This window comes from Danio rerio, chromosome 8 (assembly GCF_049306965.1).
Source record: "Danio rerio strain Tuebingen ecotype United States chromosome 8, GRCz12tu, whole genome shotgun sequence".
Taxonomy (NCBI): Eukaryota; Metazoa; Chordata; class Actinopteri; order Cypriniformes; family Danionidae; genus Danio; species Danio rerio.
The window spans coordinates 25,646,527-25,671,656 of record NC_133183.1 but is presented as its reverse complement, the minus strand read 5'-3'; the positions used below and the strand labels follow the sequence as shown (position 1 = coordinate 25,671,656).

At 36.5% G+C, this 25,130-nt stretch overlaps 2 protein-coding genes across 6 annotated transcripts in view; one reads left to right on the top strand and one right to left on the bottom strand.

The window, feature by feature from the left end:
* Window positions 1–117: 117 nt before the first annotated feature.
* The window catches only part of si:ch211-163l21.11, a 33,169-nt gene continuing 8,156 nt past the window's right edge, over window positions 118–25,130 (bottom strand). For 2 of the 4 annotated variants that reach the window (XM_021478430.3, XM_073910372.1), the window contains exon 13: window positions 21,890–24,918. In XM_021478430.3, coding sequence (XP_021334105.1) covers window positions 24,786–24,918 — 133 coding nt within the window. In that variant the 3' untranslated portion in view covers window positions 21,890–24,785. Of the gene's footprint in view, window positions 1,043–21,889; window positions 24,919–25,130 lie in introns of those variants that run through there. The other 2 variants (XM_073910371.1, XM_068223145.2) reach the window with 2 other exon arrangements.
* inavaa (innate immunity activator a) lies at window positions 961–23,435 on the top strand. 2 transcript variants are annotated; one of them, XM_021478428.2, is made up of 10 exons: window positions 961–1,054; window positions 11,474–11,588; window positions 12,812–12,945; window positions 14,100–14,222; window positions 15,819–16,050; window positions 16,130–16,183; window positions 16,294–16,519; window positions 18,341–18,496; window positions 19,897–20,608; window positions 22,692–23,435. In XM_021478428.2, exons 2-10 carry the CDS (start codon window positions 11,528–11,530, stop codon window positions 22,782–22,784), a joined length of 1,791 nt encoding a protein of 596 aa, XP_021334103.1. In that variant the 5' UTR covers window positions 961–1,054; window positions 11,474–11,527; the 3' UTR covers window positions 22,785–23,435. The 2 variants fall into 2 exon arrangements, with proteins under 2 accessions (XP_021334103.1, XP_021334104.1); XM_021478429.2 differs by lacking the exon at window positions 961–1,054 and adding an exon at window positions 11,301–11,399.

Sequence of the window (25,130 nt, the reverse complement as noted above, 5' to 3'; positions counted from 1 at the left end):
TAATATTGAAAACAGATTAATAAAAACACTTATCTTGGCACCGAACTATTATCGCAACAAAGGGGAAAAACACTTCTTCCCCCCCATCCCCCCCCCCCCCCCCTCATCTTAAACAGACCTTTTGTATTTTCATTTTTCACAAACTCGTTTTGTTTTCTTTCTCAAGAATTCCCAAATCGATTTGGTGTTTTACTGCCATTACATTTACAGGTGGCTCTTCTCCATCTCTCCAATTGGGAGGGAAATCTCCACGGACTCTTCCTTTCACATGGAAATGCCCCTGTTTAATTAGCTGATCTTTAAATTCAAGAAGAGGCAAGAGGAAAGAAAGCCTGACCATCTGCCGTTGCCCGCCTTTATCATGGAAGTGACATGAGGCAAACGGGGAGCAAAAGCGACAAAGGATTGTTTTTTAGGGAGAAACTCGAGCCATGTTTGTGCTCTCAAAATTTATACATCCTTATAGGCTGCTGACAGTTATGGCAAATACTCTTTCAACAAAATACTGCAAAACAGTATCGGGCATTTTGCCACGCTGAAGAACAATTGAGTAGCGGCGGTGTGCCATTTCAGACACTAATAACGACTATTCGCCAGCTGTCCTCTTGTTTAACTCTTATTGTCTTGCTTTTCACCCGCTGGCTCTGTTACACGCCCATTGCACTGGAAGCGTGTGCTGCCTTTAAAAGACCACGCACGCTTACGAAGCAAATAGACAAACATTCGCGATAGGGGACCGCTGCAGTGGTATCGCCCATTTTTGCAAATCTAAACTTCTCTTCAGCCGCAGTTTCATTTAATCCTTCATTAATTACACACAAAAATCTATTTATTTTTAAACACGTTAATTGGTTTACATATACAAACGGGGAATGTTTCGATATACTTGCTTTCTCCCCCTAAATTTAGGGGGTTTGGTACAGTCCAGTGGCTTTTGGCTGGCTTGAGTAAAGAGTCTTCATACAGCCGCACTGTGGAGTCTGCCGGCAACACGCGCATCTGCGGGAATGGAGTGAGCTGAGGGTGTGTTTGAGGTTGGATGCTGCAAAGAAAGGTAGGATTTAAGATGGCAAATATTTGTAATCATATATATTTGTGCAATATTTTGTGCATAATATGCATTTCACATGTGTAAAAATGTATTTTATGTGAAGCCTTTATACAATAGGTTCGAGAAAATATTCATTGGAAGGCATGCACACATTCTCTGGCTTAAATCCGCTCTTAAATTTAGTTTGGACTATTGTTTGATAATTTTATTACATTAAACTCCATTCATAACATATAAAGACATGTCTTTTTGTTGCATGTGCTAGTAATAGTTGCTTTATATCGTTCAAGCTTTCCATTCATCCCATAGACTGTTTTTTTAGAAATCACATTTTTGCGTGATGCTTTTGGGCACGGAGTTGTTTGTTATGTTTATGTCATGATCGCATTATGATTGAATAGATAAATGATTTTTCAAGCTTATTTATCCAAAGGCCAACCCTTATCCACAATAATATTTTAATCTTTTTGATACTCACCGGATATGATTGTTTATCATTTTTTTCATTCACACACATTGTATATTATATTTTAACCTTAACTAAAAAAAAATAAAATATATATATATATATATATATATATATATATATATATATATATATATATATATATATATATATATATATATATATATAATGTATGTAATTTATATTTTCAGGTCTGAAATCGATTTTAAAGTTCGATTTTTAAATGTTTTCTACACAGTAGGAACTTTAAGGAAAGTTTTTTAGAGGGACAAAATAAAATGTCTTGATTATTTTTAGTAGTTTTGAAAAGTATAAAAAGTATCATTTGTTTTTCACGCATACATTAGCATACACACCAATTGCCTTGTGCTTAACGATGATTGATGTGCGCATACTAGAAAGATTTATACGTGTCCAATGTCTTTGCTTAATCCAAAAGACTGGTAAGATCATATTTAGACTAGTTAAAAGTAGTAAGCGAATAACAAAGCATCATCAGTTTTTTTATTTTTTGCTGTCTTCAGTAGTATGTTCCTGTTTTTATCAATAGTATATGGATGCAGCCTTTATGATGCAAGCTGAGATTGCATCACTCAGCGATGCAATGTCAGACACAATTCACTCAATGGAGCGAGTGACATCACTGTGATGGGTAGGGTTAGGGGTGGGGTTATGTGAGCGAATTAAAAAGCATTGGATGCAGCTCAGATTGCACTGCACCAGGTCTGCATCAAGACCCTTCTCGTTTCTTCAGTTATTTTTTAGACTGTGGAACAAAAGCCTGATTTAGTGTTGAAACTTTGACATTAAATGGCACTTAAACAATTAAAAGTACACATGTAGACATTGTGTATATGGCTATAAAAAATCTTACTGTACTCCAACCCTTCATATGTGCAAAAATCGAAGAGTAGTCAACCTGAGGCCCCCTAGTGGACCCTGTTTAAGAATCACTGGATTAGATCAAATAGTGCAATGTAAACATACGTGATTTATCTTCTGTCTTCAAAATGATCATGTTTTCTGCTAAATGTAGTGTCTAAAACAGGGGTTCTCAAAGTGGGGTTCGGGACCCCTCGAGGGGTCGCGGGACAATGAAGGAGGGTCGCCTGGTGATTTAAAAAAAATCTATTTATTATTATTAAATCATATAAGAATGACCATATTTTATCCATAACCTACAGAAGAGAAAAAAATATAGTTGTTTATAATTACTATATAGTTACTATAGTAGTTTATAGTTACTAGTTCTATTGGATTGCGACCCCAGTGGTAATTACATTATATTAAAGACATAGCAATAGCGTCACATGCAGCAGATTGATTTTATAACACCAGGTTAAAGTTTCTGGCCCATATACAGCACTGACATTAAACAAAGAATATACCTGGGTGTATTGGTGTGTGTGTGACATTGCATGCAAGGTTTCTGTATTTATAACCAGGATATTGGGGGACGCGAGCCACTGGCATCATCATATTGGGGGTCGCAGGCTAAAAAGTTTGGGAAGCCCTGGTCTAAAAAAGCAATTGATTTCTTTTTAGTGATTGCCTAAACACTAAATTAAAAAGAAATTAAAATAATTATGAGAACATTGTTTACACTGGCACATAAACTTAACATTTTTTAATGCAGAACCAAAACTCAATGCATTTTTTGTCTCTTTGAGGCTTTTCGTCATGTATTCTAATGATTCGTTTAGTCTTCACCGTGAGTGGCTTAAATGAAGGACAGAAGTGGATTCACAAAGGCTGTCTTTCAAGTCTCTTCCCTCTCACTCTCTGCCATGTTTGGCATGACTTCATTAACATTCAACTGGTCTTTGGCTTCGCATCAGCTGTGGAAATAAGTCACACACCAAATTCTGTCGCTCCTATAACATCTGCGTCCTCACGATTCAGCATCTCTTTAATAATAGGCTCCGCATACATTCTGGGCCGTGTTCAAGTCTCCTGTCAGACTTTCCAAGCTCTGGCCCTCTCTGGGAATTGCAGACCTGGCCGCAGTGGTAATGAAATTGGCCGGGGAAGCATTCCAGTAGATCACAGCCCCGCAGGCTCATGGGAAAGGGTGTTGGGAAATCTGGCAGAGATGGGATAGACGGCACATGTGAATTGCAGACTACTGAAAACGGCCTTATTCGCTGATGTCTCATCTTTACGCTTGACTGCGCGAGAGGATGGGTGGATCTGTTGTGTTATCCTACGTCCTGTCTGCTCTTCTGAGCTTAATGTGCTTTGTAATGAAGACCGGCGTAATGTGTTTTCAGGGTGGAGATCCTTGCGATTGCACTTTTTGTGGCTTTGAAGGAAAAGGTCATCCAGAAATTCAATTCTGTCATCATTTACTCATCCCAAAACCCACATGACTCCCTTTCTTCTGTGAAACACAAAAAAAAAATTCTGAAGATTTGTGCTGATTGATCTTTTTCAAGTTTACAACCAATTTCTCTTTTTAACTTATTTTTTAAACCAGTTTCTTTTGGTTAAATTGTGGTTCTGACACCACTCTAAGCAAATTGAGATATCTGTTTTATTTTACTAATGATAAGTTAATGACCCTATTCTGCAATGTGGAAATGCCTTTGTTTTTGTGATATGTTTTAGATATTCAGATTTAGTTGCCTGTGGGGAAATGACTAGGAATTATATATGGCAGAAAACAGTCAAACTACTTGCTCTACAAAAAAATGTGTTCATGATTATACGCAAGTAGAATTATATAATAAGAAAATATCAGTTTGCAGCATATCAAGCTGTTTTTTATGTCTAAAACAGAGATGCCCAAAGTAGGGCCCACAGCCAAAGTTGGCCCATTGTAATCTTAGGTTTGGCCCACCATCCTATCTGAGAGGAGAGTATGGAGAGGGTTGGGGCTGACTTTAACACAGAGATCCTCATTTGTAATTTCACATAACCTTTTTTGTTTGTTTTATTGCTGATCTACAAAAAATATAACAGAAATTAAATGTCTCAATTAAATGTAAATTCATTAATTTTCTTGTTGGCTTAGTCTGGGGTCGCCACAGTGGAATGAACCGCCAACTTATCCAGCACATTTTTGCTCTTCCAGCCGCAACCCATCTCTGGGAAACATCCACACACACACACACACACACACACACACACACACACACACTACGGACAATTCACCTGTACCGCATGTCTTTGGACTGTGGGGGAAACCGGAGCACCCAGAGGTATATTATAAATGAGATTGTTTTGTTTTTACTGCTATTAGTTCATTATAAAATGTAAAAAATACTTTATTAGTTAATATAAAGCAATATTTTTTAGTCCTTTTTTAAACATTATTAAACAAATTAGGAAATTACCCATGGTAAATTACACCACCTATATTTGCCTTCGGCCCACTAGCCTCAATCAAGTTTTGTTTTTGACCCTTCATAAGAAAAAGTTTGGCCACACCTGGTCTAAAACATCAATAAAAGTGAATGAGACTGGAAGTCTCTGGCCAAAAGGATTCCAATGGCTTTGCAAGCTTGCACATAAAAAATAAGGTCAATAGAAAAAAGGTGAAGTAGGCAGGTATGATGCCAGTTAAAGGGTGATTAATGAATGTTTGTTGGGGTGTCCTCTTTACAGCATTTCTAGATAGCAGGTTCAAGGATGCAAGTCCAAATACTGAAAAGTTATTAGCTCAGCAAAAAAAAAACTGGACCTGGATGGTCCTATGAATGTACTCAAATAGTTTTAAAAATCACATATTTCAGGTTGGGTGAGCTTATGCAGTTTCAAGTGGACACCTCATTTTACTTTACTAGTGTACACCCAAATCAGTTTCTTTACAATCAAGTCATCATTCACTATTGCCTTTATACTCAAATTTCTTATACATTTTAATTCAAACACTGCTAGAACTTTTAGGTGGGAAAGTGAGAAGATTTTCTGGGCATTGAAATGCAACTGAATGAAAACAATTGACGGTTTTTATAAGGAAAAAAACTTCAGCTGACTTTAGAAGCTGCCAATTGGGCCTGTAATTAAATAGTTTGGATACAGATTATTAAATTGTGCATTGTTTGAAAGTAAAGCGCAATCTCGCAAACTATTGCATTACATTATTATATATTTATATCTTATCTTTTGGCAATTTAGTGGCTAATTTGTACAGTCTCATTTTGTACAAATATGTCTGTTTTTGAATAAGTTTGAATCCCCTGAACAGAAGTTTTTCCAGATACTAATATTTGTAAGCTGATAATCAATATATTCATTTAATAGACAAATGGCATGAATGCCCACCTCTAAACATGGTAGCTCAGGGTACCTCTAAACATGAGGAGTTCATGTGAAAACATATACATGTGATTTGTAAGAATTCATGCTTGACATATTGCAGTTAGACTGGGTTGTTTCAGTAGTGCAAATGAAAAACGAATTATTCAATACTGGATGTAAAAATGATTTAAAAACCCCACATACGTATTCTAAACCCGTTCTAGAAAGTTTCCAACATCTTTGTGTATTGCAAATATAAGAAGCGCTTCCTACTTGGAAGATTAAATTTTAATTGCATGGAAAAGAGCAACCAGCATGTTTTTTAATCTTTCTTTATTTGTTTTCTGCAGAAAAAAATCTATTAAAGTTCCAACGACACAAGGTTTAGTCAGTTTTGGAGGATGCTGCTTTTCTTTTAATAAAGTGTATAGTTTGTCACAGTGACCCAATTCCCGCTGCAGCCTTTCTTTTGCCCTCTTTGTCCGACTAAGGCTTGCTTGTATCAGCAGATACTGTCCTCTCAGCAATCCGGCCGCTCGGGCCTGTTGACACTTAGCTTTGCTGGTATTTTTTTAGTCGTTGGAGAGCCTGATGGAGCAGGCTGCTTTTTTTTTGTGCTGAGCTTCATCCATCCACATGAGTTACTGAACTGAATGAGGATGGAGCCTTCAGAAGCTCCACAATCACATCCTGTCAGATTTTCTTCCTCAGAGCTCAGGAAGAGGGATGATAAGGATCCACACTGACTCATTAGCGGCGATGTTGTCCCTAGTGATGTGGGTGGGCAAATATATTTCCCCCAAAATAGCTTTTTATATAAATACAGTGTCTGCCCTAGATTTTTTTTCATGACACCAGAGCTCATTAGATATAACAAGGAACCCTGAGCCTCATTTTAAAACATGATCAGATTTGATCTCATATTCTGCATATTTCACTCTCTGTCAAAAAAAAAGAACCGATAAGGAATAAAACAGCAGAAGCTGACAGAAAGAGGTTTACATGTGTACATCTGCTAAAAAGGATCTCTTCAGTCTACACTGTAAACAATGCTGGCATCCACACAAATCCTTTATGTTGTCCCAACGCTAATAGATTGAGTTATTTTTACAAGTTGACTGAACATAAAACAATTAAGTTGTCAAAAAAAAAAAAAACCTTAAAGAATTTTGTTGATTTCAGCTCATATTAAATAACTAGTTTTAATTTTTGGAGTGTATTTACGATCATTCATTCATTTTCTTGTCGGCTTAGTCCCTGTATTAATCCGGGGTCACCACAGCGGAATGAACCGCCAACTTATCCAGCAAGTTTTTACGCAGCGGATGCCCTTCCAGCCGCAACCCATCTCTGGGAAACATCCACACACACACTCATACACTACTACGGACAATTTAGCCTACCCAATTCACCTGTACCGCATGTCTTTGGACTGTGGGGGAAACTGGAGCACCCAGAGGAAACCCACACGAAGGCAGGGGAAACATGCAAACTCCACACAGAAACGCCAATTGAGCCGAGGGTCGAACCAGCGACCCAGCGACCTTCTTGCTGTGAGGCAACAGCACTACCTACTGCGCCACTGCCTCGCCGTATTTACGATCAAATACCAAAAATTAAAGACCAACATTTCTCATGAGATTGAAAAGATAAATAGGTTATCATATGTAAATGAACACCACAAGGTCTTTCTGCGCACGTTGTTATGTGCAAATAAACAACCCTGTTATCACCTTGTTTTGATGCTCGAAGCTTCTTTTTCATCTTGGAGCCATATGTGCAGTTGGTGTGATCTCTATTTTTGGAGTATTTTGTGTGCATATGGATGTTTTATAAAATGTTTAGAGGAACATTTAGAATCATTCTACTTTTTAAAAAATGTAGCCTAAAGTCAGTTCAGTTCAGTCAAAACAGTTCTTTTAAAGATGTAGTTCACCCAAAAATTAATATTTACCTACCCTCAGGTGTTTTTTGAAATTAGTTTTTTCCATTATAAAGAGCAAACAAAAACAAAACACCCCATTCCCAGAACACCAGGGGTCCGTTTTTTGTACGTGGATTAATCAATTAGCTGGATTTGGTTTTTGATGATTTGACATGATCCAGGATCATTTCGTTCTTCATAACTCATCTGAGAGTTGTTGTCATAACAGTTTTGGTAGCTCAAACCTGCTCGGGAGCAGGCTTATTTTATATAAACAGGATTTGATGGGGTCTTTTCAAGCAAAGGTAAAACTGAAAGTATGTACTGAATGCTGACATTTTCTTACAGTAGTAACTTATAGATTACATACACTGGGGAAAATAGAAAAACTGTAAAAAAAAATTTTATATAAATGTATATATAGTTTAGAATATATATATATATATATATATATATATATATATATATATATATATATATATATATATATATATATATATATATATATATATATATATATATATATATATAAACTGTAATGTGGGTGTTCTCTCCCTAAGGGGTTTAAAGAGAACATTAATTAATATCGACTTTTCAGATACAAATGCATACTATTTTATGGACCAACCCAGATTTAGTACAATTTGTGTATGATAATGTATGATAATCTCCCTTTTTTTAAAGAAAAGAAATAATAATTTATGCAGTCATGAACACGTTTTGACATAATATGCTGGTGATTTGATGCTTTGCAAAAGTTATAGACACCATTTATTAGGAAACTTGAATAGGCCTATTACAATAAACTCTTTGACACATGAAAGTGTAAAGCCTGCAGGCCACAACACATGTGGAAAGTTGTTGCGTGTCATATTTAACAAACTGTTTACTACCAATTTGATGTAATTTTGCTCACATGGATAATTGAATATTATTCAGATGATGTCATTTCACTACTGTGCTATCAGCCAATCGTATTGCCATTTCGTATCCAATATCACATGCAGCGATCTCAGATCAATTCATCCAGACATTTTTAATCTGATTCACAAACTTGTTTGAAGAACCAAATTAGCCAGAGATCAGTTATCAAGATTAAAAGATCCAGTATATGTCAAATAATCTTAGATCATTTAAGCGACGTCCATAGAGAAAATAAAAGATGAAAATATGACATGAAAAGATGATAGTAGCTCCTTTTTTCCTCATATCGTCATGCTGTGTGCGTCCATTACCAACACAAAAGTTAGACCTTATAAAATACCTTATAAAATGTCTCAACAGACCCTTTGATAGTATATCTTATTTTCTCCGACTTAACCCTTTTTACAGTCATTGTAACCACCTGGTTGACCTTTTATCCTTTGGTTATCATTATCGAAGGTTATCATTATCGAGTTGTGTCAGTATATTATTTAATCCAAGATGTGGGCCAAAACTTCATTTTCATGTAGTGCACATTAAAGGGTTAAGATGAGACATCACTTCTCTTATTTAGGGATTATGTGTTGGTGGAATATAGAGGGTCTTTCCATTTGAACAATATCAGTCTTCTCGCCAGAAGAAAACCAAAGGCTAACATTTTCATTTGTCTTAAAGTGAGAGAAGCGCTCTCAGTGGCCACCACAAACAACGTGAGAAATGGTGATGGCTCTAATACCACCCCAAGGTGGTTCCATAGCTTTGTGGTTCTTTTTCTGTTAAACCCAAAGGAAGAAGTTTTGAAGAAAGCTGAAATTTGTAACCATTGACATCTGTAGCAGGAAAAAAAGTCAATGATTACCGGCTTACAGAATTCCTAAAATTAATTTTTTTGTCTCTGTAAGAAGAACATTTTGAGAAAAATGTTTACAGAATGATCAGTTTTAGGTGAACTATCCCTTGAACGGATTTAACTTAGGAAACAAAATAAGCTTTCAGGAAAGATTCTTGCTTTTCTTTTTGATTTGGGTTAATTCTTTGGATATTCAAGTTATTCAAAAAAAGTTGACATACCTAATGTATAATCAAGAAAATCAAATCTGGATAATATTTTTTGAAGGTAATTTTGGGTCACAGTGGCACAATGGGTAAAATGATCACCACATAGCAAAAAGGTTGCTGGTTCGAGCCCCGGCTGGGTCAGTTGAGATTTCTGTGTGGAGTTTGCATGTTCTCCCCGAGTTCGTGTGAGTTTTCTCCGGGTGCTTCGGTTTACCCCACAGTCCAAAGACGAGTGCTGTAATCATCTGTAATCAATAGCAAGCCAATTGGATCATTCTGACTAACTTTACTCCCTCATCTTAGTTTTTAGAAGAAACCCCCCTATCCACTCCATCTCCTCCTTTATTCCTTTACCAGGGGGAGCTCTAAAGCTCATTGAACAGGCAGGAGCCCTGGGCTCAATCATCTCGAATCATGCCAAACCTGCTATTTTATCAAGCAATATTTAAGTGTGAACTCTTGAAATAAGAAAGTGTCTCTGTAATCTTGCTGAATGCAAAAGAGATGACAATTTTGGCACCTTCATGTCAATTACACATACAACTTACAAATACACATCAAACAACACAAAAACTGCCATATACACTCACATGTAATGTTTTTGGGGCAATTTGAAAAAATAATACTGTACATTGGAAAAGCTACAATGGAAACATTTAATGCCTGTAGACCATTTCAAACTATTTCATAACTGTAACAAGAGGCAATTCAATCATAACCATGTTAAAAAGGCTATCATAACCATATTAATCAATATGTGGCTCTTTTTTGATTCTCGAAAGCTATAGAAAATAAAAATGTAAAACAGCAAATCTGTTAGGACCTTTGTTTTTGTTTACATCCCTCAAAACGGTCTATATTAATGGGTTAATGCCTGCAACAGTTTGTTTTATCGAACAATACTCATAAAACATCACTGTTTTGCACAAATCTGTTATGGAAACCAGACTAGTCATTATTGCGTGAACCTCCCATTTATGCACCTCAGTTAACAAAAATCCTGCTTGTTTGATATGTTTTACACCTGTAAGAGGATCACATTCGTCATTCAAGCTCTAATCCACTAACAGGTTCTTTTACAACAACAGTATCTGGACATTATGTAAATGCCACAGCATCTCGTTTTACTTTCTCCCTCCAGAGGCCTACAGGAAATCTGAAACGCCCAATCCAAGATCCCTAAAATGTTATTCCTAACAATCCTTTAGCCAGTAAGTTCTCTTCACGGTAATCAGAGAAACCCTGACATGGTTATTTGAGTTATCAGGATCTCCGGCCTGAGGCTGAATCAGCGTGGACCCATTGTTCCACTTCAAAAGCTGTGGCGAGTGGGCACTGAAAGACGGGCTAAAAGAAAGAGGGGGGTCTTGAAGAGAACAGGTGCAGACTTTTGGGAGGGGGAAGAGTCCCTTCTGCCATCTGCTGACTTCTAGTTTTCCCCCAAACACACTCCATCACAATTCACACACGCCTGCCTGCTCATAGTGATCCAGGTTTCTATGGTGCTGTATGGGATGGATAAGACCCCCACATGTGTGCGCTGAACTCTGGACGCGCGGCTATTGTGTTTAGAGACATTTGGAGGGGGGTGTGCGTGTGTGGGACTCAAATAGGAGTGGATGAGGCGAAAGACCAGTTGTTTTGTCCGATGCAGAGGAGACGCTTGTGCTCCTCGGGAGGTTTTGTTTTACATAATCGCGTGGCCACAAGCCTCTGTTTGGAAAGCTAATTTGGTTAGTGGTTGCTAGACTGGAGAGAGTTTGAAGTCGGACAGCAGATTTGAGTCTTTTCTCTTTCCCATCAACAGGTCAAAGCTAAAGATTGAACTGTTATACTGTTGAGCAACTGCAGAATAAGGAAAATGAGCATGGATTGTAAAGAGGAGATCAGTGACTCTGACAGCGGGATTATTTTGAACTCTGGTGAGTGCACTTACTTTTTTGTTTGTTAAATGATTAATAATATTTTGTTCAGTTTATTGATTTAACAATTAGCAATATTGGCAAAGTTTTCCAGATACTTTGTTTTTGTTTTGCTATTTAGCATTTTAATGAAGGATATTATGGAAAAGGATGGAAGAATGGCAGATAATGGAGGTTAAACTCATCCACTTCATTTTATTTTGATCGCCAAAATATTCATTCATTTATTTTCTTTTCAGCTTAGACCCTTTAAAAGTCATATGTCATTCAAATGCCTGTTTTTTTCATATTAAATTTACTAAATGTAATTTTTATTTATTTATTTTAGATTTTTACTTTAGTTTTTTTGGCCTTTGTGAAATCCTAAACTCAGTTTTTTAAACATTTGTCTCGGTTTGAATAAATATTTTTACAAATTAAAGAATCAATAATAGAAAGAAATATAGAAATGACAGATTCATATTTTACTTAGCCTTTTACCAATTTAACGATATATTAAGAACAGAAAATTACGAAGGGAAGTCAACTCTATATAAACACTAGAGTTCAGTAGCTCAAGGTAGGCCAATAGCTACGGGGTCCGAACTTAGTCATAGGCGGGCCGGTGTTCTGCAGATTTTAGCTTCAACTTTCCTCAACACATCTGCACGGATGTTTCTAGCATGCCTAGTAAGAGCTTGATTAGCTAGCCCAAGTGTGTCTGATTTGGGAAACTTTGCAGAGCACCGGCCCTCCAGGACCGAGTTTGGGCATCCCTTAGCTACACTGTGAAACCTGAGTGTAGTTAAATGAGTTAATGAGTTAAAATGAGTGTAGTTAACTCAAAATTCTACTCATTTTGTAAAGAGTTTTGAATTCAGTGTTGAAGGTAATGAGTTAATTAAATACCTCATTACTTCAACTTAAATGGAGTAAGTTCACAGTACTCGTATTGACTTTTTTTTAACTCATATGGTTTGAGTTGCCTTAACTTATTGGGTTTTAAAGTACTCAGTTGGCTGGAGTTCTCTTCATTTGTTGGGTTTTGCTGTGCTGAAATTGCTTCATTTACTCAAATGGATTAAGTTCACAGTACTCATTTGGATAAGTTTTTGAACTTAAATGGATTGTTGCAATCGGTTTCCTCAAATGGTAACTTTTTGGATTTTATAGTGTATGGCTTCTCAAAGAAACGGACTGGTGTTTTTCATTTTAAAGATGTGAAACTCTCTTATGTTGTCCAGGTCCAGACAGTCCCACATCTCCAGTGAAGGAGCTGAACACTCACACAAGGGCCATGAGGCTAAAGCAGCAGGCGCTGGAGGACCGGCTGGAGCTCTGTGTGCTGGAGCTGAAGAAACTCTGCATCCGAGAGGCCGTGAGTCACACTTACTCCGAAACAAACCACATTCCAAATAATCTCCACGTTTGAACTTTCATGTATGAATACCTCATATTTCTGTACATACGATTTCATTGTTTTTCAAACACAATAATTCAGAGTCAATGGAAGGTTCTTGAATTGTGACCAAATTGTACTTGGAAAGCACAACTGGCAACCAATATATTTTCCCATTCATTTTATGCATATAAAACATTAGTGGTAAACTCTGAGATCATTCACAGCATTAAAACAAAGATAAACAGGGTTTGCTAACACTTTGGGATTATACAAGACTTCAGAGACACTTAGCCTTGACTAAAATGAACTAATAAAGCATAATGAGTTCTAATGGGGCAAAACAATTACACTAACCATCAAAGGTTTTGTGGTCAATAAGATTTGTTTTTGAAGAGTTTTCTGCCTACCAAGGCTTCATTTAGTTTAATCAAACATACAGTAATATTTTGAAATATAGCTGCCATTAAAATAATTGCTGTTATTGTAACAGCATCATTACTCCAGTTTTCAGTGACGCAAGATCCTTCAGAAATCATGCTGATAAAAATTGTTGTGCTGTTTGATATTTTTGGGTGGAAACCATGATACTTTATTATATGATGAATATAAACTTCAAAAGCAGCACTGACTTAGTCAAAACTATTTTGTAGCATACATATTTTGTACATGTTTTGGTCAATTTAATGCATCGTTGGTGAATAAAAGGATACATTTCTTCACACGGCGTAAACTGTTGAACATTAGTGTTTCACATGCAAATGAAATGAAACATAAATTTCTTTACATGCACATTGAAAGTTTCAGGAAAGTCAGCTGGGGCCCTCAAGCGTAAATCAGATTGCTCTGATTAAGCCTGGCTTTCTCTTGTTCTGAATACAGCCCTTCAATAGAAACCCCAAAGCCAATGGCCAAGAAACAGATGCTTCTTTACACGTAGGCCCACATGTCTGTCATTCACTACTGGCCAAGCAGAGAGAAGATTTAAGGGCTTAATCAGTACACCATAGAAACCCTTTTGTGGACACCTCCACAATATAAAGACCAGCATCTGCTCACTTAAAGATTTTTGTTTTGTATTGACTAATGGAATTAGTTTTTCTTTACGTTTAAACTAGTCTTTGTTTTAACAGGAGCTGACTGGAAAACTGCCCTCTGATTACCCTCTCCTGCCTGACGAGAAGCCGCCGCAGGTCCGGCGACGCATCGGAGCAGCTTTTAAACTGGATGAGGGCTTTATTTCACAAGATGGAGAGGTATTAGACAATGTTCATCATATGAAAGCGCCACTACTAGGATACAGTGCTCAGAATAATTGAGTACACCCAATTTTGAAAATGAATATTTTTATCCATTTCTCAGTGAATATAGGCAATGCATTTTAAAAACAGATTTATTAAACAGATATTTATAAAAAAATATTTAGAAATAGAAAAATAATACAATTAAATTCAAGCTAAAGATCTAAAAAAATAATAATGTTTCCATTTTTTTCCTTTGCTTTATTTTTCCTCCTTTTAATTTTTAACATTTACATTTGGGTGTACTAGTTTTTGGACCATTATCGTAAGGTATTCTGTTAGATAAGCTCAAGATTTGGCTTCAGTTCAAATTCTGACTAATGTATTTGCACAAAAATAACATTGTATAGCTTCATATTAAAAATATAAATTTAAAAGAGAAATTTGTGAGTGGTGTAGTTATATATGCTGAGCACGGTAAGTGCCCCTAGACCACAAAGCCTGTCATAAGAATAATGGCTGAAATACAACTATTTGTTGAATCTGAGGGTTCAAAAGATTTAAAATATTGAGCAAATCACCTTTAAAGTTGGTTAAATAAAGTTCTTAGTAATGCACATTACAAACTAAAAATTTGGTTTTTATATATTTCATATATATGTCTTAATTAAGAATGATCTTTACTTCATATTCTAAATCAGTGTTTTTCAACCACGTTCCTGGAGGACCGCCAACACTGCATGTTGTGAATGCCCATTACAGGTCTTTTAGTCTCTCTTAATGAGCTGATGATCTGAATCAGGTGTGTTTGGTTAAGGAGACACTGAAAATGTGCAAAGCTGGTGGTCCTCCAGGAACGTGGTTGAGAAACACAGTTCTATATGATATGAAGCAAAAAAATAATAATCTATATTTTAAGTCATGCAATGCATTTTTGGCTATTCCCCACAAATAAATCTGTGCAATTTAACACGGTCCAGGTTCACATATTTTAAAGTTCTCAGGAACTCCCCTTTTTATTTTGTATTGTTTGAGGTCCACTTGTAATCTTATAAAGATTTTTACATTTAAAAATAATCATAATTTATTAGTAAATACGCAGATAAGAACGTTTACATTGATTGCACCTTGTCAGATCAAGTCTGATTCATCATTTGGCGAGACATTTGATTTGCTTGACATGTTGACAACTCAAACCAAACTCTACCTGGCCTCAGCACAAATGATTAGATATGGTTGCAGGAAGCCATCAACAACAACCATCTACAGCTATTATACAAATTTGTTATTACCTTGTATTGTTTTTCACTACTTGTTTTAAACCTTTCTGGAAGCAAAAACACCATTTATCTTGCACTTTAAGCTTTAAACTCTGCAAATAGCAATACAATCAAGCTTATATCTGAGACATAATAGGAAACTTTAATAGCTATGCTATAACTGGCTGCTATTTGAGCCTACCTGGCTAGTTTTAAGAGTTATTACTAATGGAACTGGTATTACAGTGAAACTTGTATGGGAAAAAAATTGTTTTACGAGGTGCGTGTAATCCATATTTCAGCATTTTCACCGTGTAATCATGCGGTTGTCCCCTGAAATGTTTGTCTCCAGGAGTCTGAGCTGCTTTCGCTGGAGGCTGATCTCGCCCTGCAGCGGCAGATTTATGAGGCAGCGCGAAAGCTCTCCCTGGAGGAGCACATCAGCAAACCGGTAAGGAAAAGCCGACTGCAGCAGTGCAAACGTGAGGAGAAGAAGCTAAAAGAACTGCAGGTTGCCATACTGAAACACCGCATCAACCACGGCTGTGTTTCTCCTCAAACCTGCTATTCGTCCAGGCAGAGAGGTCAGACACAGATGACATTACATTTGAAGTATTAGCAAAGTGACTGTTTTTATTAAAAGGAATTGTTGGTGCATTTCAGATCTTTGCATGTCTGACGACAGCTCGCTCTCTGACGCTGTTGCCTTGGATGATGGTAAGTGGTTAAAATAAGCTCACATTTCACACCCTGCTGTATGCGATAATTGGATTTCTACACTGTTAAAGTTTGATGATGTCAGAAAAATAAATGCTTTTTATCTACAGATTCAGACTCTGCTCCCTTTTCTCCGGCTGTTCTGGGATCTTCCACAGACAGTGGGTTTCAGCGTCTGACTCTTTTACCCAAAAACGGTCCGAAGCAGTCGAGCTCCAGCTCCAGTCTGGACTATGATGCTTCACCCATCCAGAACTCTCCATGGAAGGAATCTAGTTTGGATCAGCCCTACCAGAAACCAAAGCCATCTCGCTCTGCTGGCAGTAGCCGCTCAAGGTGGGATATTTAAGCTTTGGGCCTAATGACGGATAATTTAGTTAGTTTGTTTTTATAAATGCAAAAACATAATAATTCTTGCACCTTGTTAAAACAAAATCTAATTTTCTAGTCATCTCGACCCACTTAAACATACAAAGTTTAACTAAATATTTTTAGTCTAACTTAAAAACATTAGTTGAAACCTGATTGACTTAGACATTTGTTGTCATGGGTTTTTGTCCAATCATTTTTACAGTACAATATATAAATTATGGAGTCAATCTATGGCTATATATGCACTTGCAAAATTCAAGAAAGTTTTTCAAGCAAAAAATAAAGTATTGAGCAAAATAAATCATAAATGCAACTCTCCAAAAATCGCAAAACGAAAATTAATTTTGGAGAAATAAAAATTTTGCTAACAGAATTAAAGAACTGAATTCGGAGAATAACGTTTTGGGAAATAAAAATTTGCCAAAAAAAAAAAAAAAAACAAGGGGTGGAACTTGGGCGTTTACGGCAGGCTTGGACCTACTAGGCTGTAAGATCATCTTGTTGATGCTGTGTGTCCATGTGATGCTGTCACCCAAGTTCCATTGACCTCTTATTTCCCAAAAATAATTTTCCCTTTGCAGTTCTTTATTTTTGTTAGCGAAATTAATTTTTATTTCACAAAAATTAATTCTTGCTTTGCATTTATTTAATTTAGCTAAATACTTTATTTTTGTCTGCAAAGCGTTTTTTTTTTGCAAGTATTTATAGCCCTAGATTGACTCCATAATAAATAAATTCCATATAGCTGTGGAATAATGTAGCCTTTACAAAGTATAGTCTTGTCTAAATATAATTAAAACATACTTTTTGTTTATGTAAACTAAAATATCATTTAGAGCTTTTGCAGAAAATAACAAAAACTTGGCATGTTTTCAGACATATTTATATATACTTTTAGAGAAAATGAAAGCACTCAATCGATCACTCACGCCAAATGAAATGTACAAAAAAGCAGTAAAAGCAGTTACTAAAAAATTAACAAATAATAAATGACCAAGGTAAAACTCAGGAGGGGATAAAACCAAAACAACAAACTAAAGATCAAACTGATTAAGGAAGCAACTTTCAAAACTCTCAAAATAAAATTAAAAAGAAAAACAGATCTTACCTTGCTCCTTCTCTACCATAAACAGAAAAATAAAATGTAGCAAACAAAAAGTGTCATCCACCCCAGTACTGCTCCAAAAGGTTGAACCAAAACCAAACATATAAAGTAGAAATGACAAAGGGCACTTAAATCACTATTTCGTTGACTAACAATCAGATTTTTTTACTTTTTAAATTTTAACTTTGATAGCACAATAGCTTGTCTGCTGCAGGAGAATCAAGTAAAAGCAGCCTTAGTTGGTAGTGTTTGGCACTGTCTCTCTTTATTCTCCATTGCTGCATGCCTCAGCAACTTCATTATTAACAGGTGATTAGAGAGAAAGAGTGAGAGACAGAAAACAATAACAACACAGGGTGGCAGTGTAAAATATTTGAGGTCACAGATATTATACACCCTTATATTTTACAAGCTTTTTATGCAACACTGTCTACTGTAACTTTTTATCAATTTAACACATTGTAGCTGAATAAGGTTTATTTCTACCCAAAGATATTACCTCCAAATTGGCATTTGGGTCACAGTAGAATGGTCTGGGAGATTTATTTTACTGCACAAACAAATCAAAAAGCTTTGTTCTATTGATCTATTAAGCTTTACTGAGGTAAAAGAAAATTAAGAGCTTATTTTAGAAATATGTATAAGTCTCATAGGCATTCTCTTGTCCTCTGTGTCAGCAGCAGTCCATCAGGATCCCCGACAGACAGCAGAATGGCAGAGCTTCCTCCAGCACCTCAGTTTGTGTTTAAGAGTCTGCCGGTGCGAAACAATCAGCCAAACAGCGCCCCCTCCACACCAGAGCTGCCACTGCGCCGACACTTCTCACAGTCCTTCAGGTCATTCACATTGACATATTCATTCAAAATACTCTAAATCAGGGGCGTTCAAACTCGGTCCTGGAGGGCCAGTGTCCAGGAGATTTTAGCTCCAACCCTAATCAAACACACCTGAACCATCTAATCAAGCTCTTACTAGATATGCTAGAAACTTCCTGGCTGTTGTGTTGAAGCAAGTAAACTTAATAAATAAACTCTCCAGGACACTGGCCGTACAGGGCCGAGTTTGGACACCCCTGCTCTACAATCATCTTTGGAAACGAACTAGATGGTTCTATCTATTTTGAACGAATGATTCTGCGATAAACTTGATTTTTAGTTGGGTTGCCATTAATTTTGTCAAACTAAAAGAATAGTTCACCCAAAAAAATTTAACTCTGCCAATTTTACTCTCTAGACTTGTTCCAAACCTGTTTGAATTTCTTTCTTCTAACCAATTTATAGTTTATATGAACCAAGGAATATAAACCGAAAATTGTTGGAAAAATAAAACAAACTTGATGGTTAATTCGTTTTGAATTTGGTTCAATTCAAGTTTGAACGAATGTTCAGTGATGAACTCTTAAATACTTAATTTTTAAATCAAATTTATTTAACAGACCTGGTTTTTAGTTAGTTGGATAGTTCACCAAAAAATGTAAATCCTGTCATTTTACTCATCCTTTTGTTCTTCCAAACCTGTGAGTTTCTTTCTTCTACTGAACATAAGAAAGATAAACTGAATGTTGAAAAAAAAAAAAGCCATTGACTTTCATAGTATTTTTTTTTTTGTTTCGACAATAAATGTCAATGGTTGCTGTTTTTTTTTTTAAATGTATTTTTATTATTAGAAAATTTTAGCAGAGATCCACTTGTAAATGAAGGGTTCGGTTGTATAAACCTCTAAATGCCATCTGAAATTTTCTTCTAAAATTAGCATTTTTTATTAGGATCCTGTGTGTAGGTTCAATAATATCACTTTTATATATAGTAATATATAGTAATAAGTCCTTTTTTATGATTTTTAAAGTGAAATATGTCGACATAAACAAAGGAGGCTGAGAACAATGTTCATTTTTGTTGGAAATTTCAGACGGCACATAGAAGTCTTTGCATCTGAACTTTTAATGGTTACTGTTTTATCGAAGAGATAAAATTTATTAAAGGTTAGAACTGCAGAGTGCAAGGATTGTTTTTTGAATTGCCTATTGAAAATCATCAGCAAAAATGTATTTGTCTTTAAATGATTAGTTAAAAACATGCAGATTAATGAGTGAATCATTTATACACGCACACACAGTCAGCCATTTACGTATTGTTTCATTTAAGCATTTAAATTGATACTTTTCAGTGCTTAATTTTCTATCTGTTTTCTAACCTTATTGCAGCAAATAATCTGATATGATCTCCTCTCAAAACAGGCTTCCTAGAAGCAAACCAGAACTTGCCAAGCCTGGCACAGATCTGGGACGAGGACGAACCAAACTGCCGCGTCGTCGAGTGACAGATTTTGCTTTAGCCTACTCAGTTCAGCGCCTCTATCAGTGCAGCTCTGAGGACAGCAGCTCTGAGCTCTCCATTTCTTCATACAGCAGTTCCTCCAGCCGAGAGACCACCAGCGATGGACCCAAACCCTGTCCACCTCCATACGGCTACCATCGCACTCTTCCGGCTAAAGCAAACAACGCTAACAACAACACACTCAGCGCCAACAACACAGTCAAAAACAACAACAACAACCCACCTCGCCTCCTGCCTGGCACCAATCGAGTAAAGATCAACAACGGCACGCCACTGCAGGCAGACATGGCAAAACTGCAGCTTGGACCAACTTCACAATCTGCAACCTTAAATGTTAATAATAAACCCCAACAAGCGGAGGTCACATCTCCCAAACGGATGCTCAAGCCTCCACCGCCATACACAAAAGTGGTTCGCACGACCTCTCTTAGAGAATACCCCAATCATCCCAGCCGTGTGCTTCCACGAGATGTGGTGTCCGGAGAGCTTAAAACCTGGCACCAGAAAAACAACGCTGTGGTGCCAAAAACCCGTTCACTTGAACGCCAAGGGTCAATGAGGATCAAGCGCCCGGAGCCACCACCATACCACCAGATTCCTTCTCACAAACAGGTAAAGACACCGTACCTATTTGCGACATAAATTTAAGTCTTTAGCTAATTTAAAAAAAAAGATAGAAATTTCAACTTTTTCCCATAGTGCTTCCCAACCCTGTTCCTGGAGGAACACCAACAGTACACATTCTGGATGTCTCCCTTATCTGACCCATTAACCTCAGGTTTTGGAGTCTTATATTATGTTCTGATGGGTTTATTCAGGTGTGTTTGATTAGGAAGAGGTTGAAAATGTGTACTGTTGGTGTGCCTTCAGGAACAGGGTTGGGAAACACTGCTTTATACAATGTAGATCAGGGGTGACCAACCCTGTTCCTGGAGATCGACCTTCCTGCAGATTTCCTATGCAACCCATATTAAACACACCTGCCTGTAATTATGAAGTGCTGTTCAGGTCCTAATTAATTGATTCAGGTGTGTTTGATCAGGGTTTGAGCTGAACTCTTTAGGAAGGTCGATCTCCAGGAACAGGGTTGAGCACTTCTGATGTAGATTATATATACAAGGACGAACTGGGAAAGGATTAAGAATCAGATCACAATCTTTCATTTTGAGGAACCTATTCAACATATCAGCAAGGTCGGAGAATACTAGAAGAATGTTGGTTTAGTTCTAGTTTGATTAAAAGTGATTCCGTTTTTTTCAATACGAATGTCACTGTTAGCAAACGGTCCACTGAAAGACAGGCACTTGATCCTCCCAGACTTCCTATTTTGTTCTAAACCGATTATATCGACTGATAACATTTTGCAAGACTCCATGAATATTAACAAAAAATGAGATAATTACCTAGAAATAGTAGTGAAATTGCAATGCATTATTCATACGTTAAATGCATACACATAAAATAGTGCAAAAACATGCTAACATACGTTTTGGCATCAACACACACAATACAGCTGCAAAACCTCAGTGAATACTCTCAGCATCAGAGCTCCACGTCTCACTCTCCTCACTGCGCATGATGGACTGTATTAGAGCATACAACATGCAGAGAATTACGCATAGATGACTCTGCAGTTACCAATAGAGCCTTTTCACATTTTCAGGTTTCTCAGCAGCAAAAGGCCTCATAGTTGGGTAAACTTGTTAAGAATTGGAGTGAATGGGAGAGTACCACATATCATTTTTTTACAACACAATTTGCTCAAACAACAACAACAACTCTATGTTACTGTAATCAATGTGTGAGGCTGATAATGGCAGCCAGAAGAGAGAACAATGTCAAATTTATTGTCCCGCTCATAGACTCTGCATTAGGAACACCTCCCATCTAGTGTTTCTTTTTTGGTAATTTGATTTTAAAATGATTTAGTATAAAGTATAGCTTTATAAATTTACCTATGTTTATTTTAACCTAAATATTGAAAATGTTCAAGGATTTGAGAAGCTAAAGCCGTTAAACTAGTCATATTTAACAATACCATCCTGTGAAAAGAGTCCATGCTGTCATGTGAAGAATGCTGATAACGGAGTGTGGATCCACATGCAGTTTAATACAAGAATGGTCAGGCAGGCAATGACAGGGTCAAAGAGGTACATGCAGAGCAATCCAATGTCGTGGTCAAAGAACAGGCGAATAGTCGGTCAAAACACGGCTGGAAAACGCATTGTAATGTCAAAAACCGTATAGGCTCAGAAAATATCATGATGCTGTGCCACATCCATATGTTCTCACACCCCTATTATATATCAATTATAAATGTATTATATGAAAACAATGGTAAACAAAATGAGACTTAGAATCTAAATATTACTTTGCTGGTGTCTTGATACTTTAGATCATAGGACTCAAACTCAACTTCTGAAGTGCCGCAGCTCTGCAGTTTTGCTGCAACCCTAATCAAACACAGCTGAAGCAAATAATTAAGGTGTTCAAGACTCTTTTGAACACATGGATTATTTGCATCAGCTGTGTTTGATTAGGGTTGCCGCAAAACTGCAGAGCTGCGGCACTTCAGGAATCGAGTTTGAGACCTATGCTTTAGATAAAAGTGTCTTCCAAATGAATAAAAGTTATATTTGAAAAATAAGTATAAAAGTAAGTTAAACATGACAAATATTGTTGTGTTTCTTCGCAGGTTTCTCAGAAAGTGATTCTGCAAAGGGCTTCTGATGGGACGCCGCTGCAGTGGTACGAGGAGGAAGACTCTGAGATTGTGAGTCAGGTGTAAACCAGAAAAAAGAAACAAGTGAACTACACCTTTTGTATTTTTATTTATTGAGCCAATGGACTCGCCAGTGTAGTCTGATAGTGAAAATTACGTTAATTCTCACCGAGATGTTTTCGACCGCGTTGGAGCTGAGCCAGTGAAATTTACTCCTCAGTTCCATTTATGCCTAAATTTGTGATTACATGTCAAGTCTAAGACTTCCTCGTACGGCATCATGCCAGATATTTAAGATGAATGTATAAATAACTGTAACTTTATTGATGTCAGAAGAGCGTGTCCCACTTTTCCAAATGACCGATTGATGCCCTCGTGAAAATGACATCATTTCATAAATATATTTGTGTCTGGTACACGATTCTTCATAAAGTATTATGTAATGTCTTTGTTTCCCCATTATTTTATTTAATTTAACACATTATGAATTAATATATTATTTGTCCATATTATGTTTTATTTGTGAATTAATACTGCCCCTTTGCTAACACACTTTTTTAAATTAGTGAAATGTTCTGCTACTGTATTACGCATTGTAAGAATAATCCATCTGTGAGTCTGATATGCAGATATTTTGCTTCATGTTTGTACACTAATTATGGATAAAATTTATATTATTTATATCACACTTTAATAAACGATATCACAGATCCTCAACAGTATGCTGTGTGTATTTTTGTTAGTCACATTTTCAAATATATCACATTTACATTAAATAAACCAGAAACCGGTGTATACATTGAGATTTCAGATGCCAATACCAAAACGTACTGAACTTTTTGTTTGTACACAAAAATTTCAGGCTACTCTGTGTAGGTTTAGTAATTTAAGGTTAAATTACATAAACATTAACCTTATATGAAACGTAAACATTACATTACATAAACATAGGAAGCAGAAAAAAATGCTCCTTTTTTAGATGAAATGTTCAGATGGCACTTTTTTCCATCTGAAATTTTTATTTATATTAGTGCAAGATGTGTATTATGTGACAACTTTCTAATGACATATTGGCTGTGTTCACACTGCAAGGCTTAGTGCTCATATCAGATTTTTTGCAGATCTTTTTTACGCAACTGTTCACATTGTTGTTATAAATGTGGCCAATATCAGATTTATAGTGTGAACAGATTCTAAACTGACCCGCATGACCAAAAGTAAAACCACGCACAGCACATAAATGTGTATAGTGTATAAAGTGAATAAGGTTTTGCTGGTTCTAATGTGCATTTTAGTGTTTGAAACCTAAAAGAAGTTTTTTTGTGTGTGATCGAAAACCCTAATAATTTGTCATTTGTGACAAGTGCGGGGCTTAATAAGTTAATAAGCAGCCGCAGAATGAATTGTTAAGGCAGGCCTCACGCCTGGTTCATTAATGATGAAAATTATACTGCTTGCAAAGTCTGATAACCTAGCCTACTGCCTGATGTGTTATTCTATGCCGCTGAGGAGTAGGGGGTGTGTGCAGCACGAACCAGTACAGAATAATGACGTGTGTCGATCAAAAATTATGTAAAGTTCACATGAATTCCTACATAACCGTTCACACTGCGGTCAGATTGCTAAACATCAGATCTGTGTCTGATTTAATACCACATATGAAAGTGGCACAAATCGGAATTGAATACTATATTGAAAATCATAAACAGAAAAGCTGTGTATATGGTGGACAACTATCAAGCATATTAATATGCACAGTTACACAATAATACAATGTACTTACTTGATAAAACTGATAGAAGAACATATATTTGCCAACACTTTTTAATGGTATAAGATGGTTAGTTAATTTTAGTTAATAGATTACACTTTTAATAAATCATTTGCAATGGTTTTGTACAAGTTTATACAGTTTCCAAACAGTGAATCGTTTTCTGAAACAGTTTAGTTGTTTTAAAGCTATGAAAAGCTTTGTTTTTCCCCATTACTAATATATAACAGTTTATTTAAAACTTAATAAAAATCACTGTAATTGTACAGATTAATCTCCTTTTTATGTTTAAGTGTTTACATCCATAAGACCGGTGTTTGTAGCAACCACACAAAAATGGCTAAAACTATGATTGAGAAAAGAACGGTGAGGTAGATGACCAGGATTATCCAGCGGCAGTGATACATCCACTGCATAAGGGGGCGCTGTCTGCAGGTGGAGGCACGAGAGTGGTTTAGTCAGTACAGAAAAAAAAAAATGGATTAATAAGGGCTGTATCCAAAATCACCCCATACCCTCATTCACTATTGCCCACATTAGTCCACTGATACAATCCATTTAAAGGAGACCTATTATGCCCCTTTTTACAAGATGTAAAATAAGACTCTAATGTCCCTAGAGTGTGTATGGGAAGTTTCAAC

Bases quoted from the DNA above. Each gene is read 5' to 3' on its own strand.
- inavaa (XM_021478428.2), top strand. From the start codon at position 11,528: ATGAGCATGGATTGTAAAGAGGAGATCAGTGACTCTGACAGCGGGATT. The intron at 11,589-12,811 runs GTGAGTGCACTT...TATGTTGTCCAG, and splicing joins CGGGATTATTTTGAACTCTG to GTCCAGACAGTCCCACATCT. The intron at 16,051-16,129 runs GTCAGACACAGA...GGTGCATTTCAG, and splicing joins CTATTCGTCCAGGCAGAGAG to ATCTTTGCATGTCTGACGAC.